We start from the raw sequence: 22,701 nt of genomic DNA, 5'->3' as shown, positions 1-22,701 counted from the left end.
AAAGAGTGTGCTAACCTCATCTGACATCCAAGTCAACCACTTTCAGATCAAATACTTCAACTTTTGGGCCAAGGCTATTTCTCCTCCTCTCAGAGTTTTTGCTTGTACAGGAACTGTTGGAAGCCTGCAAGTATAACCTGCCTATGCTCTGGAAAAGCAGTGGAAGGGAAATAAATCATTCTTAGGACAGGAGTTTGTGCTGCAATAAGAACTTATCTTACCTTGGAATGGCCACACATGTGATGAAGTTGTCTGGTACTCAGCTGCAAGGTTTTTAGCAAACTCTGCACATCATCCTGCAATAAATAAGTAGACCAGCAAATGATTCTCAAAGGATATTTCCATAGGGGAAACAAGAATAATGAAACAGTATTAGTCCTAGCAATTCTTTCAAAGGGCTGTGGGATAGAGATATGATGCATGTATGCAGGAAACATCACACGAACAGGATGAAGCCATAGAAGACTTGCACTGTGCATCTAAATCAAGTAACTGGTAATAAAAGTATGACCACATGTCATAAGGCCAAGCACTTTGAACTGAAACAGATTTTGAATCAGAGTTTGGAATGAACACATATCAGTGAAAGTGGGGCAATTAAAATCAAGACAACCTTGTCACATCTTGCCTTGAGTACAGCCTTCTGAAACAGGGGAGCTAGAGGAAAAGTATAAAACACACTGCTAGATCGTGGTAATTGAAATGCATCCAACACAAACTCTAGGTATCAATCCCCTCTATTGAGCAAATTATTTGGCACTTTCTATCATCCAGTGCCAGTGACTAGATATCTGTTTGATAACCTCATTCCCTCAAACATCCATGAGAACAGATGTTATATTTGCAATAGAAATGTGTTATCTATTAGAGAGACAGGTTGTGAAAGACTAAGCCAAAGCATGAGTCTCACTGGCAAAGCTGGACTGCCTTGCAACAAAGCAGGGGGAGCAAGTGAACTGTTCTTGTCATGCAGCAGGGTTGCCTTGTCCATCTGCACTCACGTATGTTGTCCTGCTCAAAGCTCCCAGAATTACTGCAAAGACACCAATGTCACTGTCCATGTGGACCACAAGCTCTCACCAACCTGACTGCTCACGTGAGTCTCCTGCTCTGTGACACCTTTGTGGTAATAACTTTCGAAGGAGATGGAGGTTGAAAGGGCTTCCTTTTGCTAACAGTGAAGCCATCCAACCAGAATAGTGATGGCAACTTGGGAAACAGTGATCTGTTTGCTGAGATAGCACTGGACAAGCAAATAAACAGGGCAGATCACAGCTGGAGACATTAGATGTGTTTGTCATGAAGTGCCACAAGTGTCATGCCAACATGTGACCACGGACAGGAATCTCTCCTTCTAAGCAAGCATCAGTCATGCTTCCCAACCGGTTCCAGATAGTTTTGTCTCCAAAAGGCTTACCCTGTGCTTTTTAAAGCTGTAGTCCAGGAGGGGCATGGCAAGCTTCAGAAACGCTTCTACAAAGAGACGGCCATACTATAAAAGAATGATAAATATATCAGAAGGCAAATTTAAATTCCTTTTCAAAGAACTATCACAAAGTCAGATAAGATAATAATACATTCTTTCAAGCTACTCTGGAGACATTGCTTAGTAAAAGACTACATTCATGTGAAAGCTGTACTGGAATTTACAGGATCAGTAAAAGGTCCCACTTTAATCACTGCAAAGAGGCTAGAAGGGCAAGCTCTCATCATTTTGCACATTCCTGGTTTTATTCACCAGCAAACTGGGAATAAACCTGAATTAAACACCAAATGTTAGAATCATTATACATGTATATGAGTCCTTGCCAGAAAAGGGAGAACTGCAGGGGGACACATGATCTTTCTGGGCTCCAAGGGAGACCCGTCTGCTGTGATGTCTCCTCTCATTTGGAGTACCATGGGGAAAGGAGAGAGGGGAAAGGGTCTAAAGTCAGTAACACTCATTGCAATAAATTCCCTGTGGTCTGGCAGTATAATGAGCATTAGTGGAATACAGTTAAAATGTATAAGAAACAGTATCTGCTTCTTCCAGAGAATTCACTAACCACTCTACTCCACTGGAGGCAATGATTCAAGAATGCTGGTACTTACACTGCTCTCTTCAGTTATTTTGAATTCTTGCTTACCTTCAGGCAGATGCTGAGTACAGGCCTGCTGTCAAATACCTACTTGGGCAAAAGTTAAAAAGAGAGCCAGGTCAGTCCACTAGTCTAAAGGAAACAATACAAGCACAGCAGACAATTGAAAATAGCTCTGCATTACATACCCTTCATTAAAGTGTGAAACCTGTTCTAAGGCAACATCTGTTTGCAAATTTTAACAGCGAACACCACATAAGTGTGTGAAACGTAGTGGCTGTCAGGTGGAAGTTCTTGGCAGGATGGCTATTTGCTGATCTAAGGTTCACCTTTTGCAGATGGCACAAAATTATCTCAACAAGTCTGAAATTCTTAATAGTTTGGGACCCAAGAGACACAAGTCCAGCTGACAGACAAGTAACCACATAACAGACGAAGCAAAAGCTGAGATGTGCATAATAATGTATTTTGAAGAAAATAATGAAGCTATTACATTAGCGGTGCCAGCTGGCAAAAGATGCCAGGTGTCAGTGCAGAGGTCACACACAGCTGTGGTCCAACAGCAATCAAAGAAATGGAACAGATGGTCTAAGCTCTCTTGAAGGCTTTCTTCTGGTACACATTTGTCTATATATTTTTGCCAGTGACCAAATTCTATAATTAATAAGTGAACATTTTAACTGGCATAGCACACAGACGTGAGTGAGAGCTGTGAAGGTACCCTGGTGCTGTTATGGATTGCAAAACAGAACTAACTGGTCCAGCTCTGCCCTTTACACTCTCAAAAGGCCTCTGGAGCATAGGTAGTGCTCCAGCAAAGGCTGCTGCATAGAAGAATCCAGCTCAATTCACCAGAGCTCATAAGCAGAACTTGAAATGCTGAACTTGCCAATCATCACTTTGGATATGATAAAAGCAAACAGTAATGATCAACCTAAGGACGGATATAAGCACAGCTGTACCCATCATCTTCTGCTCAAAACATCATCACACTCAGTGACACTGAGACATACCAACTCCAGAACTAATGGAAGGGAATGTTTCATCCAGTGGGGCTGGCCTCTAGAGTTCATCACCACAGGATGACTTGAATTGTCAGCAGGATTCAAAAGAAGATTGTATGTTACCATAGAGCAAGTGAAATCGAGCATTATCAGATAAACACCGTATGTAGGAGGTTACAGACAAGAATCCAAGCCTTCTGTTCAGAATATTATCCTGCCTTCAGCTGAGTACATCAGGAGAATGTTTCCTTCTGTCAGATGTTCCAGATCTACCTGAAGGAGGGTTTCTCCCATCTGCCTCTTCCACAGCTGGCAGTGTACTGTTGGACACCAAACACTGTACTAGGGAATTAGGGTGTTCATTCAGTCCTTTTTGTGCACTTCCTTACATCATCCTGTCTTTGCGCAGACTTACTATTTGTGCAAGAACCATGTTAGTAAGATGTGCAGGATGTAAAAAATAAGTAGTACTGAAGTGAAAGCTACATGAAAAGCCTTGCACACAGATTATAACTGGCTTTATTTACTGCCTCCAAGTTGTTCTACTAGTCAACCATACTTCACATTTTTCCATTGTGCTCATGAACCTGGGTACACTGGACTCTGTTGGGAATCTGAAGGCGAAGCCAGAAAAACAACCAGAACCTCACCTTGACCAAGTTAATGAGGATATGGAAATTCCGCACAGAAATGTTCCACCGCAGCAGCTTCTCCAGTTGCACCTAACAGGATACAAGGGGACAATAACCCAAAATGGTGGTTTTTATCTCATCCTTGCTGGATGCTTTCTCAGCATTTGCAGTACCCAAAACATTGTTGTTGTTGAAGACAGAGGAACAAAGCTTCACCCCAGGCAAATTTATCACAGCGGAACCACTTAATGGCCTGATCAGTGCTCACATGGCTTAAAATGCTAAAAGTTAACGCACTTTCCTGCTCTCAGAGCAGCTCTTGGTTGCAAAATAATTTTGTGCTCCTACACAGGCATGCAGACCAACTGCACAACTTAGTATTTTGCCGATTACTATCTGTTTTCTGGTTATAGCTTCTGCTGGATTTACTGGATTTTTGATATGGAAAAAACAGAAAAAAAGGATGTTACTTGTATGTTACTCTATATAACAGTTTTGGCTGATGAATGAAACTGTCTAGGAAATGCAGTTAGACAAAGTTCAGAAGTAGATTCCAATTTATACATTTTTATTGTACTGTACAGTTTAATGATCTTCTTCCCCTCAGAGTTTAGTGCATTTATTTTCCTACCTCACTTGAGTCTGATGGTTTCCCAGCTGGGATGCTTTTCACTGAATTCTCTAGCTGAGCCATCATCACTCTGAAGAAAACTGGGAATGTCTGCCTGTAGAGAAAGTGAGAGCAAAACTAAAAGCCAGCTCTGAGCATCCTGATAGGCTTCTTGTCCCCAGAACAATGTGGAAAACCTGAAGGTTACCCAGCTGGGCACCCTTCTCAATAGGAAATCACAGGAGATTGACCCTACAACTCATAGGCATGTCTAGCCCGGACTTATTGCCCAGACAGACAGAGAATCTGGGAAGTCACTACCAGTTCCCCAGTATGAACCACACACACCACCACCCACTTCTTTGTAGCTCAGAGGGATGCACAGCAAAAGGTTCACAGCTGTCAGCATTAGATGATAAGATTACAGTAGTTCCAAAGTACAGGAGCTTTGGACATTCCTGCGTAAACCATGCTTCCAAATGCCTGTGGTAGGAGTAGAAACACCCTGAGTATGTTTGCAAATGCCCAGAGTAGTCCACAGCAGTACCAACATGAAACCATAACAGACCACAAAATCAGAAAATTAAATATTAAAAAGCAGAAGTTGCTATTGTGTATCTTATGAATTTCAAAGTCTCTATTGATATAGTTACCTGCTTAGTGTAGGATAAGTAGAAGAACACCCATCTTTGGCAGTGTTGATCAGTTCAGCAACACCAACACTGGAGATTTCTTCTATAGCTTTCAAGATGTTATCTGTGTGCTCCAGGTAGACACTAAATCCAAAACCATTTTGGAACCATTAATTCACCAGTAAATATTATGCAGAATAACACAGGAAGTTCTTGAATGCTGCCCTACCTGAAACTAAAATTGTCAAGCTCATTCTTATGCCAAATGCAATCATATGTAGGAAATCCAAAGCAATACTTCAAACTGTCACAGTAATGTCATTAAAAGCTACCATGATCTGAAAGAAACCTGGATTTAATGTTTTGTCATTCTTGTATTTCCGTGAAAAGGAGGAGATGGAGTTGCCCCTTATGAGAGAGAACAGCTGGAATGCATGGAGCTCTGCCTGAGGATGGGTGATGAGCCAACTGAGAGCTCATGGGTAAGGATGAAAGAGCCAACCAATACGGGTGACATTGTAGTGGGTGTCTGCTATAGTCCACCTGCATCAGGAACAACAAGTAAATGAAGCCTTCTACAGACAGCTAGAAGTAGCCCCAAGTTTGCAAGCCCTGGTCCTCATGGGGGACTAACCAGCATGACACCTGATGGAAGGACAACACAGCAGGGCATAAGCAAACCAGGAGGTTCCTGGAAAGCGTTGATGACAACTTCCTGAAATAAGTGACAGAGCAGCTGATGAGGAGAGGTGGTCTGCTGGACCTCACACTTAGAAACAAGGAAGGGTTCTTTGGGGATGGGAAGGTCGAAGGCAGCCTTGGCTGCACTGACCACGAGACAGTAGAGTTGAGGATCCTGAGATGAGGGAGCAGGACAAACAGCAAGATCATAACCCTGGACTTAGGGAGGGCAGATTTTGGCCTTTTCATGGATCTACTTGCCGTGGGGCTGGGGCCTAGAGGGAAGAAGGGTCCAAGAAATCTAGCTGATATTCAAGGATCACCTCCTCCAAGCTCAAGAACAGTCATCTCAAAGAGCAGAAAGTCAAACAAAAATGCCAGAAGGCCTGCATGGATGAACAAGGAGCTCCTGGCAAAACTCAAACACAAAAAGTGAGTATACAGAAGGTGGCAGCACTGACAGGTAACCTGGGAAGAATACAGAGACACTGTCCAGGCATGCAGAGGTGTGGTTAGGAAAGCCAAAGCCCTCCTGGAGTTGAATATGTTGAATGTGGCAAGGGGTGTCAAGGGCAATAAGAATGGCTTCTTGAAGTGCCTAAGTAGCAAATGGAAGACTAGGGAAAATGTGGGTCCACTGCTGAAAGGGACAGGGGCCTAGTGACACAGGACATGGAAAAAGTTGAGGTATGTGGTAAGGGACTGAATGCCTTCATCACCTCAGTCTTTACTAGCAAAACTGGCCTCCAGAAATCCCATGCCTCAGAGTGGAGATAAGTCTGCAGCAAGGAAGACTTTGTGGAAGAGGATCAGGTTAGGACTAAGCAAACCAGACATACAGAAGTCCACAGGCCCTGAGTGCCAAGGGAGGTGGCTGATGCCATTGTGAGGCTACTCTCCATTATCTTTGAAGGATCATGGTGACTGGAAGAGGTGCCTGAGGGCTGGAGAAAAGCAAATTACACTCCTGTCTTCAAGATAGGCAGGAGGAAGGACCCAGGGAACCACAGGCCAGTCAGCCACACCTTGATCCATGGGAAGATGCTGGAATAACTATCCTGGAAACCACTGCCAGGCACATGAAGGACAAGAAGGTGGCTGGGAGTAGTCAGCGTGGATTCACCATGGGGAAGTCATGTCTGACCAGCCTGGTAACAATGGCTTGAGCCTTACCAGAGCAGAGTATACAGTGCGCTGTTGAACTGGCTGCCCTTCTCTCGATCTCCACTGGGCTTCACCCATGACTGGCAGAGGAACTGCTTTGCTAGTGAAGCTGTAAAACATAAGGGATAACTTACTGAAGGAAGAATCCCAAACAATTTCCCTCTTCCATATAAAGGCAGTGTGTCTAAATGGCTTTCTGAAAGATCACAAAATTGCTACCCCTCAATATGCCTGAACTTCGGTAGGTCAGAATGCATTTCCCCTAAAAAGCAGTAAGGTCACAAGGACATATATCATGATAACAAAATATATGCACATCCAATGTCTTCCTGGTCTGGAATACCTGTTCACATCAGAACTGTGATCCATCTTTGGCTGTTTCTCCCAGACAAACTTATGTTTTGCCTTATTTGTTTGTTAGCTCCTATAATGTGACAACTGCCTGTTTTTAATTAGGCAATATGCAACCCTTAGGGCATCCATTTCTAGAAATGGAATTCCAATAACAAGTGATTTGACTTTTTGGCCACAGCGCTACAATAATAAATGTGAACAGGCAAGTTTAGATTTCTTAAATCAAAACTGATAACAAACCTGCCTGTCTCTTGCAGAAATGTTTAAAACCGGGATATTATTAGTAAAAATTGGTTATAACCTGCCACACTCAGTGACAGTTCTCCCAGTGTGGGACTGTTTAAAATAGTAAAATAATCTCAAAGTAGGGAACCTACAATTCTGAGTGGCTATGGGGATCTGAGAAGGACAAATTCTAGGGGTGTCTTAGTAAGACAAGGTATGGCTGAGAGGTGACTGCCTGGAGTCTTTATTTCAGTGTGTGACAAAGTGGAGTCCAACTAGTTTTCTTGTATATTCCCTGCGAGCATGTCTGTGCCTTATCTGCTTGAATGCTGTTCCTCTTACAGAACAGTTCCTAATCCATAAGAAGAGCTCTTAATTGAAAACATTTGTTGCATGGGGTTAAGAACATACAGGTTTTCCTCTCTCTGCCCTGAAGTAACAGTTGTATTTGCAGTTCATTTCCATACTTTTTGGAAATGAGCTGTCACAGACATCTGTATTTACACTAGGAAGCTACATTGGATTAAGTTCATGATAACTTCCATAATCAGTGATTAAACTGGTAACCAAAACTGATCAGCAGGCTTGTTCTTAGAACTCTTAAAAGCTGTGAGGCTCTGATTTCTAAAAACATCATCTATGGGAGCTGGAGTCTGCCTTCCTGCATGTGACTGATGCACAGCAAAACAAATACCAGAGAGGTTCCAATATATTTATTGCTGTCCCTTCTATTAACAGCTAGGACTGTTCACCTCGTGAGACTACTAGAATACCAAAGGGAAATCTCTCCCTCAAAAGATGCACTCCAGAGATAGAACTCAAGATTTACAAAAGCAAAGGACAGCAGGAAAACTAATCAGAAATTAGAGGTTCTTCACACATTACCCATTTTTTCTTTCTTCCAGCCAGCCATTGGTTTCTCAGCGATGGCAATCAGGAGCTGAGTGAGGATGAATGCACAGTGGAAGTTCGGAACACTCTGCTGAAAATTCAGTAGGTAATGAAAACTCTCACTGGGAAGACAGGAAAGGGAAAAGGTAAAACCAATGTACAGAGGGTAATCTCCCAGAAACTAAATAAAAAAGTATTAGATCATCTCAGATCCCATGTCTCCCTAGCCCAATATTTTGTCTCTGGCAGTGCCCTTCTAAAGAAGGGGTAGTCAACCACTAATAGATAAAAATTCAGTCGCTGAGAAACTTCTGTCAAGCCCCAGTCACTCTAAGTCTAGCAACATCTTTTTGTACTGCTTTTGCCTAGTGTTGCTCTAAGTATTTTAACTGTTCAGAACATACTAATTTCTTCCGTGAATCCTACTAATCTCCTTGTCTCAAAGAGCATACAAATGAATGAGATTCATAGATTAATGCACAATTTATAATCCATTAGCTCCTTTTCATTAGGTTTGACTGCACTGCCATTCAATTAAATACAAAGCTCTGTTTGAAGCTAGTGTGGTCTCTATGAGAGCTCCCAAACACATGTTTATCCATAATGCCCACACAAAACAGGGAAAATTGCTTGGATTTCATCCCTTTCAGAGCTTGGGAAATACTGATTCTACCTTATCAGCTCCTCAAGGTGAAGGAACTCTGTCTCCCCTGGCTTTAGCCTGTCTGCAAGCACCTGGAGAGCTGACCTTAGCAAGTCAGTATTTTCATGCTGAGAAAAACCATTCCTGAGGGGGGAAAAAAAAAAAAATCCAGTTCATCATCAGACTAGAAGGAAGAGAGGTGTCAGATGCAAAAACATATCTAGGCATATTTTTGCAACACAAAAAATAAAGAAGCTGGATACACAAGAGCCATGAAATACAAAAGCTGTAAGGGGACACAAAAAACTGAAAACTGAATGGGAATGGAAAACCTTGTGCACACACAATATGAACTTTTCAGTTAGATTGCAGACCTGACTCGGTGAGAACAGGCCATTTCACGTAAGTGGAGGCCCAGATATACTAAACCAATGCTATGCAGACCTGAAAAAAAGAGGATGTGTAACGACAGTTGCTGTGCAAGTGCAGTGATAGTGGCCAGTCACCTCTTGCACAACAGGTAGGAGCCTTACAGGGAGGAAAACTGTAGAGCTCTTCATAAATTATTTGAACTAGCAGTGTCTATGAAATTATTCAATGAGAATATGCATTCTGGAAATGCTGAAATGCAGCCATGTTCTAGATCTGTAGACTGAACACATGGACGTGATAACGGTAACACTCAAGCACACCTTTAACGCACAAGTTAATTAACAATTGGTAACAGAAGAAGGCTTGACTAAATATATGTAAAAGGAGTTGTAACTGGTTGTTGGACTCAAGTGGCTGGACAGGTCACCCCAATATATGGCTGTCTGATTTACAGCAAAACAGAATTATGTTACTCTTTATCCAAGCTGAACAGCAAAACTGATCTTGAGCTGCCTGTGGTTACAAAGTGGACCAAGTTCTTCGGTTTACAAGACAGATAAACTTTGGAACAACCAACATTCATACTCGTTAATGAGAAAATGGCAAATCCAGGAACAATCAGGAGTGGATCAGGGTCCCTGAGGCTCCAGCAGTGTCCAACAGGAGAGGCAGACCTCAGACCTCATATACTTTTTACAGTTACTACTGTTTTCGAAGTACAAAAAAGGTAAAATACTTTCCACACACAGATCCAAATCAGTGTTCAGAAAGAACTTCTGTGATGCTATCCTGGATTATATTAGCAGGTGGAGAGCTCAAATCCAGGCTGCACAAGCATGGCTGAGTTTGGCATTTATGAATCCAGTTCGAGCGCATCAGCAGCACAGGCTTTTCATCAATGAAGTACACATTCACCCTTTCCCATTGGCAAAAGAAATTCTTTCATTGCTCAGGATTCAGGCAGTGACAATTTAGCAAAGGATGAGGGGGCTTACTGGGTAAGGAATTCCAAGATCCCATGGCAAAATGGGAGTTGCACAACTAGATGTGCCAGTATGCCACTTATCCTGGTCTTGATCCAAAAGCACATTGAATTCTATCCAGTTCAATGTTTCATCACCTACAGTTTTAGTTCAGCTCAGCATCAGGCAATGAAGCTTGACATAACTATAAAGTGCTTAAAAGTCTCCAACCACTGCAGTGTGTTGCTCTGCGTGGCTGACAGGCCATTTGCTGGGTACAAACACTTTAAAGAAAATAAACAAGAAGAGGAAGCAATAAATGGACTTTGCTCATTTAGGCAACTACATACTCTTTTGTTTAAACTCACCAAGCAAACAGAGAGCGAAATGTTAGTAATAGCTGTTGGTAACAAGAGGACATCAGCTGGTGCTCCTGTATGTTCACTCCTGGTTCATCTTCCACACCCCGATTTTGTATAAGAAATGCCTTTAATACAGAACAAGTAATTCATTAAGTGCTATTCCAAGGAAAGACAATGGCACAAGAATCCATTGCTGTAAATTCCATGCTTAAAAAAACAGAAGAAAACAAAGTGACTCTGTTTTTCCCACAAACAAAACTAAAAATACCTTTAGCAGTGACAGAACTTGACAGTTTTTTTTAAATAAAAAATGCTGCCCACTGACCTGGAAGTAGTTGTGCATGTTCTCCATGTGATTACACAGTGGCTTTAGTAGCTTGACTACATAAATAGCTACTTCCTTGGGGGATCTCTGACACAGGTGGGAAAAGCCAATATCCTTGTAGCCTCTTTCCTGCAGCAAAACCAAAAGATTAAAGTCGCATCATCAGCCTTAGCTGAAAATAACTTCACATCAAGTGCTACCTCTTACGCTGCTTCTGAGTGGTGCAATTCCTGATGCCATACACTCTGTCAGGAAGGGTCACAGAGCAAGAAAGTTGGCTTCTGCTGAGCAACCAGCACCAATTCAGACAAGTGGATAACATTCAATGAAAAGAATAAAACAGATATGACATGTAGCTTTTATAGAATCATAAATCATTTAGGTTGGAAAAGACCTTTAAGATCAGAGTCCAATATTTTACTCAAGTGCTAAGAGAAGCCAGTCTCTGCACATGGGAATTAAAACAGGTAGAAAGACAAGAAGAATGAACACTGAATATGATGAAGTCTATTAGGTTGTAGTAAATTTCTCATAGTTTAATGCAGTGGGCCACATGTTTACTTTCCTTCTGAAGGCATCAGCCAGGAATGCAAGGAGTCACTGTATTAAGGGTGTTCTAAAGACTGCGGAAAAAGCAGAAACATGGATCCAACAGCTTCTGTTGGATGCGGCAGCTATCTGGCCTGCCTAACCTGAGCTGCTTCTTGAAAAGCAGAGCCAGCCTCCCCCTGAGGAGGGCTAGGAAAAGCGTCACCTGACTTTGGAGGCTACAAGGCTTTCCCTCAGTTATGTACCCCTTCCTGACACGTGCAGGGAACCCGACGCTGCAAACACTTCAGCAAGGGAAGAGGTACAGAAGTTTCTTTTGAAAGAGCAAGTGCTGCTCTGTCACACAGTTGGGTGTCAGGCCTTCCATTTAACTGTTAGGTGAAAATTCTGAAAAGCATTTCTCTGAGGAAAAGCCTGGAGGCCACTGATGCGCTCTGCCTCAGCCCAGGTCTAGACCCACTGGCTGCTGCTGTACTTGCCTTTGGAAAGGGCACTCTCCTCGTGGAGCTCGGGGTCAGCACATGTTCCAGCTTCCAGCACAGGTCGTCCAGAAGGAAGCAGAGCTCAGCAGGCCCCAGCTGCACAACTTCACGAAACTGCAATTGCAAGAACAGTCAGTTCCAGGACCCAGACATAACTGTAGCTCCCTGAAGCTCAAGTTCACACCCTCCATTTCCAGTTATGACTCCTGGCTTAGTTAAGCTCAGCCATGGACTGATTTGGCAGATGCTAGGGTTTTACGTCTCCCCCACTGCAGGTACGGGGCATTGGTTCTGGTTACTCAAAGCATGAAGCAAACCTGGTGCCCTGAACATAGCTGAGGCAATGTCAGTAACACTTAACTACTGAGAGAGAACTGATTTACATACATTGACATGGAAAATAAGCTCCTAAGGATAAAAAGAGGTTTAAGGCCAGAGTCACAAAATTCACCAATTGAGTAACAGTCATGAAGTAATCTGAAATAACACCACATAGCCCAAGAGACTTGTCAAACAGTCTTCAAGTTGGCGTGTGACCTGCATGTACAGAGACAGCTGTCCGTGGAGCAGGCCAGGCTGTACTTCAGCCTGCCATGGCCTTTCCTGTTTTATAAAACTTACTGTAGCCTAAAACAATTACACTCCAGATGGACTCAGCCTGCCTACAAAGAAGGTAATAAAATTAAGCACTTCTGCATTCCACATCCATAGCAATGCAGTTTTATATAAGCTTCCTGATGATAAACAGGATCCTGACCACTGAGGGCACATCCACGACACCAGTCCCACATTTCTGCCAAGTTTCCTATCTGCTGATGTCTTGAGACACTTGCCTTTTTGCAACATGGGCTTTACTTAACTGTTGTAGGTTCTTTTTAGCAGGCAAGCTGCCTCTTAGTGTATTTAACATCCTACAGCTTAGCAGTGTTCAATATTAAGGCCCTTTTCTTTCCATTAGGTCTATACATGTTATACTGTATCTTTTTTTTCCTTTTTTGCAACATTTATATTACTTTGGTTTTAACACTGCTATACTACATGTCCTCTGTTCTCAGGAAAGTCCTCTTTACCTCAGTGCCCTGAAGTACTTTGGTTTCTCTGGGGGCAAATTCTCTCCTGGTACCTAGCTCACAGCCCTGGACCAACACATCTTAGCATCAGTCTTCTGTCCATTTTAATGGCACAGAAAGGGCCAAGGCCTCAGAGAGGCAGTTACACAAAGCCTTCCAAGTAGATTTCATGCTGTTCCATTCACCTCTGTATGCATCTCTGTGTCCAAGACAGACTTTGTCAGCAGCCCACAGTGGAGTACAGTGAACACTTCAAGGTCTAACTCCCGAAAGCACAGGCGATAGCTCTGCAGCTGTGCCAGAGGGCTTCCTGCCTCTTTCTCAGCAGCAGTCTGAAAAGTAAATGGCAGAATTAAGGTTGCAACCTGCAAGACTGTAAGTCTTTCTAGTTCAAATAAAGATATTTCTTTCACATAGATTTCTATATTTTGTGCCAGGTTGAAAAAAGGTTAAAAAGAATTCACAATAGCAGTAGAGAGACAAGCACATAAAAGCATTTGCATTTTAGACTGTACAAGTTACTACAAATTTTCTAGGAAAAAATAATATTTAGGAAACTGGAATAGTATTTGCCATCTCCTTTCTGTGAATCAGTGGCCAACACGAAACCCCTTCTGTACTTGCACCATAAGCACCACAAGAGATGAAGGCCAATATTTTTATCTTTGATAAATACCAGGATGGTAAACTATGGGATGCTCTGTTGCTTCTGCCTGACGATCCCTAAGTTCTCAGAGGTTCACTCCACAACCCTGTCATGGGAGCCAATGTATGCTGTGGCTCACAACAGGGTTTCTGTATTCTGTAGTTCCGGACAGGACATGACATCTAAGGACTAGTCTGGGACCAGTGCTCTAGTTAGTAAGAAAGATCAGATACATTCATTCCCAAAACTATCTGGGACTTTGCTTATTCCCTGTAATTTAAGTGACCTTGTTATCATATCTGACTCAGCTATCATACCTGTATAACAGCAGGGAAGTAGAAGCATATTTGCCTGACTGAAATTGATAAAATGGACTCTGAATAACATTTACTAGTAACAGTGGTAGAGGTGGGGCCTTGTGGGATGCTTATGAGATCCCAGCCCCCCAGGATGCTGAGCCTGAAGCCGGGCACACTTCCCTGGCTTCTCTCTTTCAGCCAGCACAGATCCTGCATTCCAGACATAATGACAATACTGTAGGAGTTTATTCAAAAGAACAAGAAATAAAATGTAAAAATTCATTAGTTGAAAGGTTTGGGAAATAGTTCTTAGCATGTGATGAAAATGGATCATTTTAAAGATGCCTTATCATTAATACATTGATTAAATACCTCCAGGAAAATCTGCAAAATGAGCACCCATGACTGAGGTAGACATCAGCAGGAGATGTGCTCTTTACCAGGGTTTGTACTTCTCACAGTTTCTGACCTGAGTCTAGGGATGGCACGTTATTGCAGTAATTTGAGAGATGGGACACTGGCTTTAAATAGAAACTTTCCATAGTCTTAACCTGAGAGTAACTAATAGTATTATTGATAATCCTGCACATTTACACTGTCCGGAACCACAATGCCTGCTGGAAAGGGGCTGGCCTCTGCAGCAAACCATTTTCAAAATTCAGATGGGAGGCAGGTGTCAGAAAGCAGAATTGAACCACTTAATTGTGATTAACTTTTGAAATAAACAACCCCTCTCTCAAAGCTTTTGTTTGTGCTTCTATGGCAACCTCCCTAGTCTGTCCTTCTTGCAAGTCCCCAGGGATATACACCTACCTTCTCCAGCTCGGAGAGCTCAGTATCAGGCTGGTTTCCCTCAGAAGTGTCATCTGCTTGAGAATGATCTGCAGAGCCAGCCTTGCTGCCATCAGCCTTTTTCTTCCTTCCTTGAAGAGAAAAGCAACTTCAGAAACAAAGGCCACACTGCGCTCAACATTAGACAGCACCTGCAGCCAGGGAAACAGCACAGGTTGTACTTTAATCAGCCCTAACAAAGCATGGAGCATGCACAGGTTGTGTCATCCATAGCCAGGATGATGGTCCAAAAGAGAGGCAAATGAATTTGGGGCTTCCCCACAACCAGCTTCTCTTTTATAAAACCACAGTAAGAAATTAAAGCAAGTCTCACTGTTCTTGCTGTAGTTTAAACATCATGAAGTCATTACCGTTCTTTTTCCTCGCTGGACCAAGAGCATTAATGGATGGTGTGGCCTCCCGGGCTTCAAAATCAAAAGTGGCTGGTGGTGGGACATAGCCAGGAGTTGCTGAAAGAGCCAAAATGGAGAAATTGGGTTAGTTCAGCTCCTGAATGACAAAATACAGGCAAGAAGCGGGGTGGGGAGGAACAAAGAGTGGAATGGGCAGAAGCAGTATAAAAGGGACTGGCTATGAGTAAAGCACTGGGTCAGCAGAGCTGTCTGATCAGTATGCTTGTCTCACTGAACCCCATGCCTGATCACCAGTGTCTGTCCTGTCTTCTTAAGTACTTTCTTAACTATATTTCAGTGTAATCTCACTATCCTCTGTGTGTGTGCACACATGCTGCAAGAAATAAATGCCAACTACTGGTGAGACCTGTGTGAGTAAACACTGTGCCAGAAACTAGTTGGATCAAACTGGGCCTGAGGTGCCAGCAACTGGTCTCGGTGTCAGTAAAGGTGCCATTGGGAGCATCTCTACAGGTCACATAGACTTTGTGTCTGGAGCCTGTGCCTGTGAGATGAGCGTGTGAGGATGTGGGTCTGTCCGCTAGTGAGCAGCAAGCTGGAATAGCCAGTGAGTAAGAGACCCATGGAGCTGATTAGAGGGCCTGGGATCTGGGCAGGCGATTGAGCAGACAGAGGAGCTGCGCTTATACTTGTGGGATCTGCAAATGTTTGTGTGCTTGTGACTAGAGCATGCCGTGTGTGCCTTCACTCGTGAACTTCTACCTTAACCAGACGAATAGCAGGACGAGGACTTGGCTGTCTGTACTTATGTTTTATGTGAGTCCCATACAGAGGTGCTGCTGAAGGCAACACTTTGTCTGTGGCAGTCCACGTAGGCGTGTCCATCGACCTGGGACAGAGACCCCGGGGTTTCCAGTGGCTAGGCAGGAGGAATTCATGGGCCTAGAGCAGCTGGAGGCAGTGGATTCTTATAACATCCCTTAACAGCTTGTTACAACCTGAATACTGGAGAAACACACTGTTTCTTTAGGATAGAGGCTGGTTTACTCCAGTATCCATCATACTCAGGCAGATTCTGCCAAATCTGCCTGGGAACAGTGAAAGAGATGTCACTGAGGAGGTGATTGAGAAGGGCAGTTTGGACTCAGGCAAATTGAAAACAATAGCTGTATACACCTGAACTCTTAAGTCACTGTAAAAATGCATTATGTGTTACCATATACTTCCTCCACTGATGTTTAAGCCAATCATTTTCACTTCACTGCTTGTGCAGGCCCAGAATGTACAAATGTTTCATACTCACCTGCCAAGCATTTTCCCAGCACATTCTGCAGCTCTGTGATGTTCTGTAATCGAGTCAAAACTTTCCCCTTCATTTCAGCGTCCTGTTGCTGGCAGAAGGCATTTACAACCTAGACATACAAACCAAACTCACCAACTTAGGGAGATCTGTACCCACTTTTACTACTTTTTCTTTTCTCAATAACATCCTTAAGTCCTGAATAAGCACACAGCACAGGACAAGTGATCCATGTGACCAGACCTAGACTGCCTGAACAAAGCTCTCCAGAAGTCCATGAGAACACGGACATAATAGGTACAATCTACAAAAAGCAAGAGAGCAACACCAACAGGTCAAATACTAACTGAAGAAGAGGAATTAGCAGACAGCTCACTGTCGGGTTCTGTGCTGCTTGTGGCTCTGGAAATCCCTTGGCCATTCCCAGGTCTGCCAGGAAAAAGGAAGTCCTGAGAGAAGAGCAGGAACAGGGAGGACTGGGGATGTGGAATTGCGCCAATTCTGACACAGCTCATGTTATCAGAATAACCCCAGCAGGGAACACTCCCACTGACCATTGATGTTAGCAAATACATGGTCCAAATCTGCTTGAAGGCACTGCATTTTACCCTTCTGTAAACTCACAGAGGTATACAAAAAAGCACACAATCACAACCAAGTCTACAAGACACCTGTGGAACCCTCTAGTCCAACACTCTGCTCAAAGCAGCATCAACTAAACAGGTTGCTTAGAGCCTTTTCTAGTGGAGCACTAAGCATCTCCAAGAAAGGCGATCCCACAGCTTCTCTGGAATTGGAGCACAACCATTCTGTTAAGTAACAGAAGACCACAGCAAAAGACCACAATATGCCCTCCCCTCTGGCTTACCCTCTCCAGGCTGGACAACCTCTGTTCTCCCAGCCTCCCCTCACATGCCATTAGCCTGGTGACTTCCACTGGACTCACTTCAGAATGGCAATGAGAGCCCTGGAGTGGAAGCCCATCGCCAAGCAGAAGACAACAATCAGGGCCCTTGACCAGCTGGTAACTCCCCTGCTCTCCATCATGGTGAGACTGACCTTTCTCTCTGATGTTCCCTTCCAATTTAGACATATATTACCTCATAGTTTAGATACACATTTGGGGTTTACAGGATCCTCCATGCAACAGCAAAACCGTTTTTCATACACCAAAATGTGCCAGAGTATAAACTCCAGCTGAGTAGCAGGTGGAAAACTCACATCAGCAAGGCAGTCCTCAGAGCCTCTGACCAAGAAAGCAAAGTTGCTGCTAGCAGCAGGAAAAACGATAATGAAGAAAAGAACACTGAGAAATCACCAGGACCTTGTTGGAGAAGGTTTCCAAGAGGCAAGACTCTTCTTCAACAGCAATTGCACCCCTGAAGCCTCAGGTTAGTATTTGTAAGTGCTACCCCTCAGTGTCACTCCAGAACATGCAGAGAAGGCTCTACTCACCTCACGAAACCAGTTGAGAGCATAGAACAGGAGTGAGCACAGAAATTCCCGTTCCTGCTTGGACAGAGAGTCCAGCTTCCCTTCAACCTCCAGGTCAGTCAGGTACAGGGGGCAACCTGGGACAGAGCACGAAGAGAACATGTTGGACTGTGTTTGTGACCCATCCTTTGGTCTCTGCGTGGACAAAATCTCTTACCAAAGCCTGTATCAATTCCAATGGCTATGTGGAGTAAGCCTCATCAGCCACTCCATCTCCAGACAAAACAATTGTCTCCCCTGCGCCCCTTCCACTTTATGGGCAACAGAGCATCTCAGCCTCCTTCATAAACTACACAATTCTTCCTACAACTGCAGGAAGTCTTCGCAGATCTGTGACAGGAACAAGTCAGCCAGCCAGATTCCACAAAAAGGTCCATTTCCCATACCTAATAAGGCATCAATTTCCTCCAGGCTTCCACTGTTCTGCTCTCCAGTGTAGAGCCTCAGCAATCGGAAGCAGGGTGACAGACACATCGGTGACACTACCCTGGGGGGTGGGAAAAAAAAAAAAAAAATTGAGTGGGCCCTGTGTTCTATATGCCTCCAGAATGCCCACTTTTCCATTACACACTATATGCTCCTTACGCCACCCTGACTATGCCTTCTATTTTGCTTCTTGGAAGTCCCAGTGACACAGAGCGGAAATGCACCATATGGTAAAATAAATAAATAAATAAATGGATAGATAGATAAATAAATAAATAAATAATTGGTGATCACCAATTCTTTGTAAAACCATATATGGGCAGAAAAACAACTGTAATGAACAAAAATGAGGTCAGGTTTATTTCTGTTAGAAAACAAAGTTGAATAATTCAGAAGGAACTATAAGAAACTGTGCAAAACACAGATGTGAGCAGTGGAGAAACATCCTTGAATGTTTTGTACCATGCTACTGCTCACATTCTCAGTGAGGAAGATTAACATTTTTTCCATTGATACATGTAAAGTAGCTTTATTTTCTTTTATTTTGAAGTGAACATGTCTTTTCTTAAGCACAACTAAAATCTCAACAAAATCTTATGACAATAAATTATGCAGGATATGAAAGTGCCAGTTAAAAAGACACCTTTAATTATTTTTAACTTTGATACCCAACTGTTTAATGAGACTTTATTATTTCTTACATGCTGTCTGTTCCATTTTCCAAAGACAAAGCTCTTATTTCTCAGTTGAATTTCACTTGTGGTTGCATGTTTGTAGTTTTGCTCTGGAGCACAGTCTATGTTGTCCAAGTACAACCAAAGGTGATAAAAATCGCGTACTGTCAATGCACACTAAGCCCTTAGTGACTGTTTGAGAATCATTGCTCAAAATATGAATTTTGCCACCTCAAAGTTGGCTATCCATCTCAATATGGCATCCAATATCACCGTAACACTGGAAGGAAGAGCTACGCTTCTCATATGACAGATGGGAAACAAGGCAGATTCATCATGACTTACCCAAAACCACCTAAAACAGCCTGAGCCAGAACAGACTGCCAGTTCCCAACCAGCTTACACCTCTGGACCTATCTGAAGATGTCGAGTGGCAAGAGAAGGAAAAGAACACTGGAAGCTGGTAAATTCTCTGACCACCTCCACTCTGGCAGGCAGGGCTGATAGCAGTGAAGTGCACCAAAAGAAAACAATTCCTTTACTTTTGCAGTCATCCCACAGTTAAAGTGTCAAAGTACCTTTTACTTTGGTTACTCATTCCATCAGTGACCCTGCCAAACTCACTCTGCGCCACCAATGGTAAGAGGTTAATAGCAATTGCTTCCTGACTTTCATCTTCATCCAGATTATACAAGGACTTCACTGGGAACAAGAAGGAACTGCAAGGAAAGACAGACAAGCTCTTGTTGACAAACTCAGTTCTCGGTGACAGAAACATTGCAAATACTTAGCCTGTGCTTAGCATACCCATCCACTCTGGGGCTCAGATCCACCACAAAGTCACTGGGAAAGTTCTCCACCAAACTCTTCCCAAACTCATCCTATAAAGAAAGGAAGAAAAACCTGCTCAGCAAGGGGGCTCAGTGAAGAAAGCTTCAGCAGCAGCAGTGAAAAATGCAGAAGGCCAAGCAAAAGTATCCTGGAACACCCACAGCAATGAAGCCCACTGCTCACAAGGAGAGCCAAAGCCTGCCTTTAGAGACAAAGCCAGGAAACATTGCTAAGCACGCATAACCAATTTCTTCCCTGCTCTTTGGACATGAGCTTGTCTACAGGTTCTATCGTCCTGCAGAGGCAGAGCAACTGGCTGGAAAAGGAAGCAGCCACAGAAAGTTCTCTGTCCTAAGAGCTGATCATCAGATTGAAATGGCTATAAAGTGCTGACAGTTTTATTTCACACAATGGGTCCCATGTACTTCACATGTTTATATTGTTAGAAACAATTAAGGGAGAAGTAAAGTAATAGATGTGACAATCTGGACAAGCAGACAATGCAAAGACCTAAAAAAATCTGCACAAAAGTTGTGAAAAGAACCTTAGTTTGCCTTTATATTTCAGAAACCCCCCTTCCTTTGACTTTCCTTCTTGAAGCACTCAGCTGGACTGCTGGAGACTGGCATTTCTAGCCCTAGGCACAGAGCTGCTCAGAGTGACTGTGGGCACTTCACAGCTCCCTGGTGACCTCCCCCGGCTCTAACACGAAGTTCCTCCACTCTGTAACCAGCAGGTGCAAAGAGCACTTGTGCCACAAAGTGATCCATTCCTCAGCAGCCTTCAGTGCTCTCCTGGGCCCCAGTACAGCTTGCTACCCTCCTGGCAGGCACAGCACACATGCAAATAGAGTCCCCAGCAAGAAGAAAGAGCTGTCCAGTGGCCTTCACAAACCTCTTCCTATTACCATAAATACCATTTATTTATTTATTACCATAAATGACTGTGGCTCTTCCAAGTCCTTAGGCATCAGATAGCCTTAATAGTCTGACCAGAAGCCAATTTCAATATTAAGTTTAAAGTTCTTTCAGTTTCTACTTTTATCTATGTATCTTAAAAGCATGCTCTGAATTGTAATTTAATTTCCTTTAAAAGGCTTCCCTGTTGTCATGTAGAAGTTCGCATAAAGGAAGTTAAAGCACAATGAGGAATCTGCCGCAATCAAAAAAAGCTGAGAGAGCTGAAAGAGGATCTGATCAATCTCTTACAGGATCTTAAGTATGCCTAGAACATAAAAAAAAGAGTTCTCAGACTGAAGGGAAATCCTCAAATCAACTCTGTCCTGCCAATGCCTGAAAAACATCATGTTCCTGAAGTATTCATTTAAATGATTAAGTTCAAACTACTCTGCAACATACCAGGAGCTGCAAGTCCAAATTCCCCGTCTGCTTCTCAATCAAACTGGCAAGTTCATCATAGTACAGAGCCAAGATCTCTGGTGTTTGCTCACAGCAGAAGCCCACAAGGTCCAGCAAGGTAGAAAGCTGAAAGGACAGAAAACAGTTCACAGAAATGGGCAAGGTAAATGGCTCCAACTCAAGCTTTTACCTTGAGCCCTTTTATACTAATTTACTCTGAGGCATATCCAAAGCTTCATCTCTACGGTAACAGCCCACAGTGACTGCTCTTGCAAAGACCCAGTTTTAAGAAGGAACATGGGTCTTTTAAGGTCCTGGCCCAGCACCACCATGAAATAACACAAGAGTCTGCCCAGGACAACCCTTAAACAGAGTGCCAGCCTAGAATAAGGTTCTTCAACAGGAATTAAAGAAAAGGGCCAAGGCTAGGCCAACCCTGTACAGCACACGTATTTTCTCTAGATGGCTCGAAGGGCACTGCTGCCAAGCTGAGAGAAAGGCCTTTGGCTTTGGCTCACTGCAGCAGATTGTCCTGTTTCTTTCCTTTGTGTTTGAAATAATGTCTGGGTAGATGACTTTCACTAGATGGCTGCAGTACTGCTTGTCCTGGACTAGCAGCAGGCAAGATCAGCAGGGGCTATCTTAATATAGACCTTTGTTTCTCCAAAACCATTTTTAATAGATTCTTTACTCTGCAGTCAATGTACAAGAATCCCAGGCTCAGTAAAGCTAACCGACACACATGGTACTTCAGTTAAGACTGTGTTTCCAGGCATACCTCCTCGCTGACCATATCCTCCCTCTCTCCCACACCGCCCCACTCTTGGTACTCACCTGCCCATCACGCTCGCTGTTCAGCTCTGGTCTCTCCAACGAACTACCGTCTCCTTCATTTCTGAAAACAATTGATAACCTTGCTTTTGTTGCACAACACTTAAGAGATGGCAAAACCCAGTCACGCACACAAGGTTCTTCCTCCAGAAATTGCAGAATTATCCATGAAAAACGTGTTCTTTGGAACACTATTAAGAAAAGGCCTGTTGCTGTTTGGGACCTTCAGGACAAGACTCAATGTCTTCTTCAAGGATATGTTTTTTCTAACCTGTTGAAACCTAAGCCCTCTACTCATCCCCTCTTCTGAAAGCCATGCAGCCTCACCTTACTATAAGCATACCACCTGTAGTTATACATTAGGACAACTACACAAAATTTCTGCTGCTTACTTGCAGGGTTCAGAAAGGTACTTTTCCCTCTGATAATTTGGCTTTCAAGTCTGACTCCTTTGACCTTTTTCTGAGGAAATCAGACAGGATGCCAGTAAGGTACACAAACAATCCAATGTAATGCAAAGATATTTCTCAGGTGCCAGCAGACAGATTTTTCCCCATGCATTTGGATCAGACTTGAGTGGGAAGGAATTTCTCTACAG

The 22,701-nt window shown here is 43.3% G+C and overlaps 1 protein-coding gene across 3 annotated transcripts in view; it reads right to left on the bottom strand.

Moving 5' to 3' along the window:
• The window catches only part of FANCD2 (FA complementation group D2), a 49,932-nt gene that overhangs the window by 3,691 nt on the left and 23,540 nt on the right, over positions 1–22,701 (bottom strand). For all 3 annotated transcript variants that reach the window (XM_042799733.1, XM_042799734.1, XM_042799735.1), the window contains 22 exons: positions 22,107–22,167; positions 21,273–21,398; positions 19,891–19,964; positions 19,662–19,802; positions 18,370–18,470; positions 17,945–18,060; positions 16,493–16,601; positions 15,187–15,285; positions 14,798–14,907; positions 13,225–13,371; positions 11,967–12,083; positions 10,939–11,067; positions 10,620–10,738; positions 8,948–9,061; positions 8,269–8,396; positions 6,814–6,913; positions 4,981–5,103; positions 4,349–4,442; positions 3,736–3,807; positions 2,130–2,168; positions 1,418–1,492; positions 222–296 (listed from right to left, as the gene is read on the bottom strand). In XM_042799733.1, the coding sequence (XP_042655667.1) occupies positions 222–296; positions 1,418–1,492; positions 2,130–2,168; positions 3,736–3,807; positions 4,349–4,442; positions 4,981–5,103; positions 6,814–6,913; positions 8,269–8,396; positions 8,948–9,061; positions 10,620–10,738; positions 10,939–11,067; positions 11,967–12,083; positions 13,225–13,371; positions 14,798–14,907; positions 15,187–15,285; positions 16,493–16,601; positions 17,945–18,060; positions 18,370–18,470; positions 19,662–19,802; positions 19,891–19,964; positions 21,273–21,398; positions 22,107–22,167 (2,269 nt within the window). The remainder of the gene's footprint in view (positions 1–221; positions 297–1,417; positions 1,493–2,129; positions 2,169–3,735; positions 3,808–4,348; positions 4,443–4,980; positions 5,104–6,813; positions 6,914–8,268; positions 8,397–8,947; positions 9,062–10,619; positions 10,739–10,938; positions 11,068–11,966; positions 12,084–13,224; positions 13,372–14,797; positions 14,908–15,186; positions 15,286–16,492; positions 16,602–17,944; positions 18,061–18,369; positions 18,471–19,661; positions 19,803–19,890; positions 19,965–21,272; positions 21,399–22,106; positions 22,168–22,701) is intronic.

This window comes from Tyto alba, unplaced genomic scaffold (assembly GCF_018691265.1).
Source record: "Tyto alba isolate M040663 unplaced genomic scaffold, T.alba_DEE_v4.0 Super-Scaffold_3, whole genome shotgun sequence".
NCBI lineage: Eukaryota > Metazoa > Chordata > Aves > Strigiformes > Tytonidae > Tyto > Tyto alba.
The sequence above is the reverse complement of the archived record's forward strand: the minus strand, read 5'-3'. Positions and strand labels throughout refer to the sequence as shown.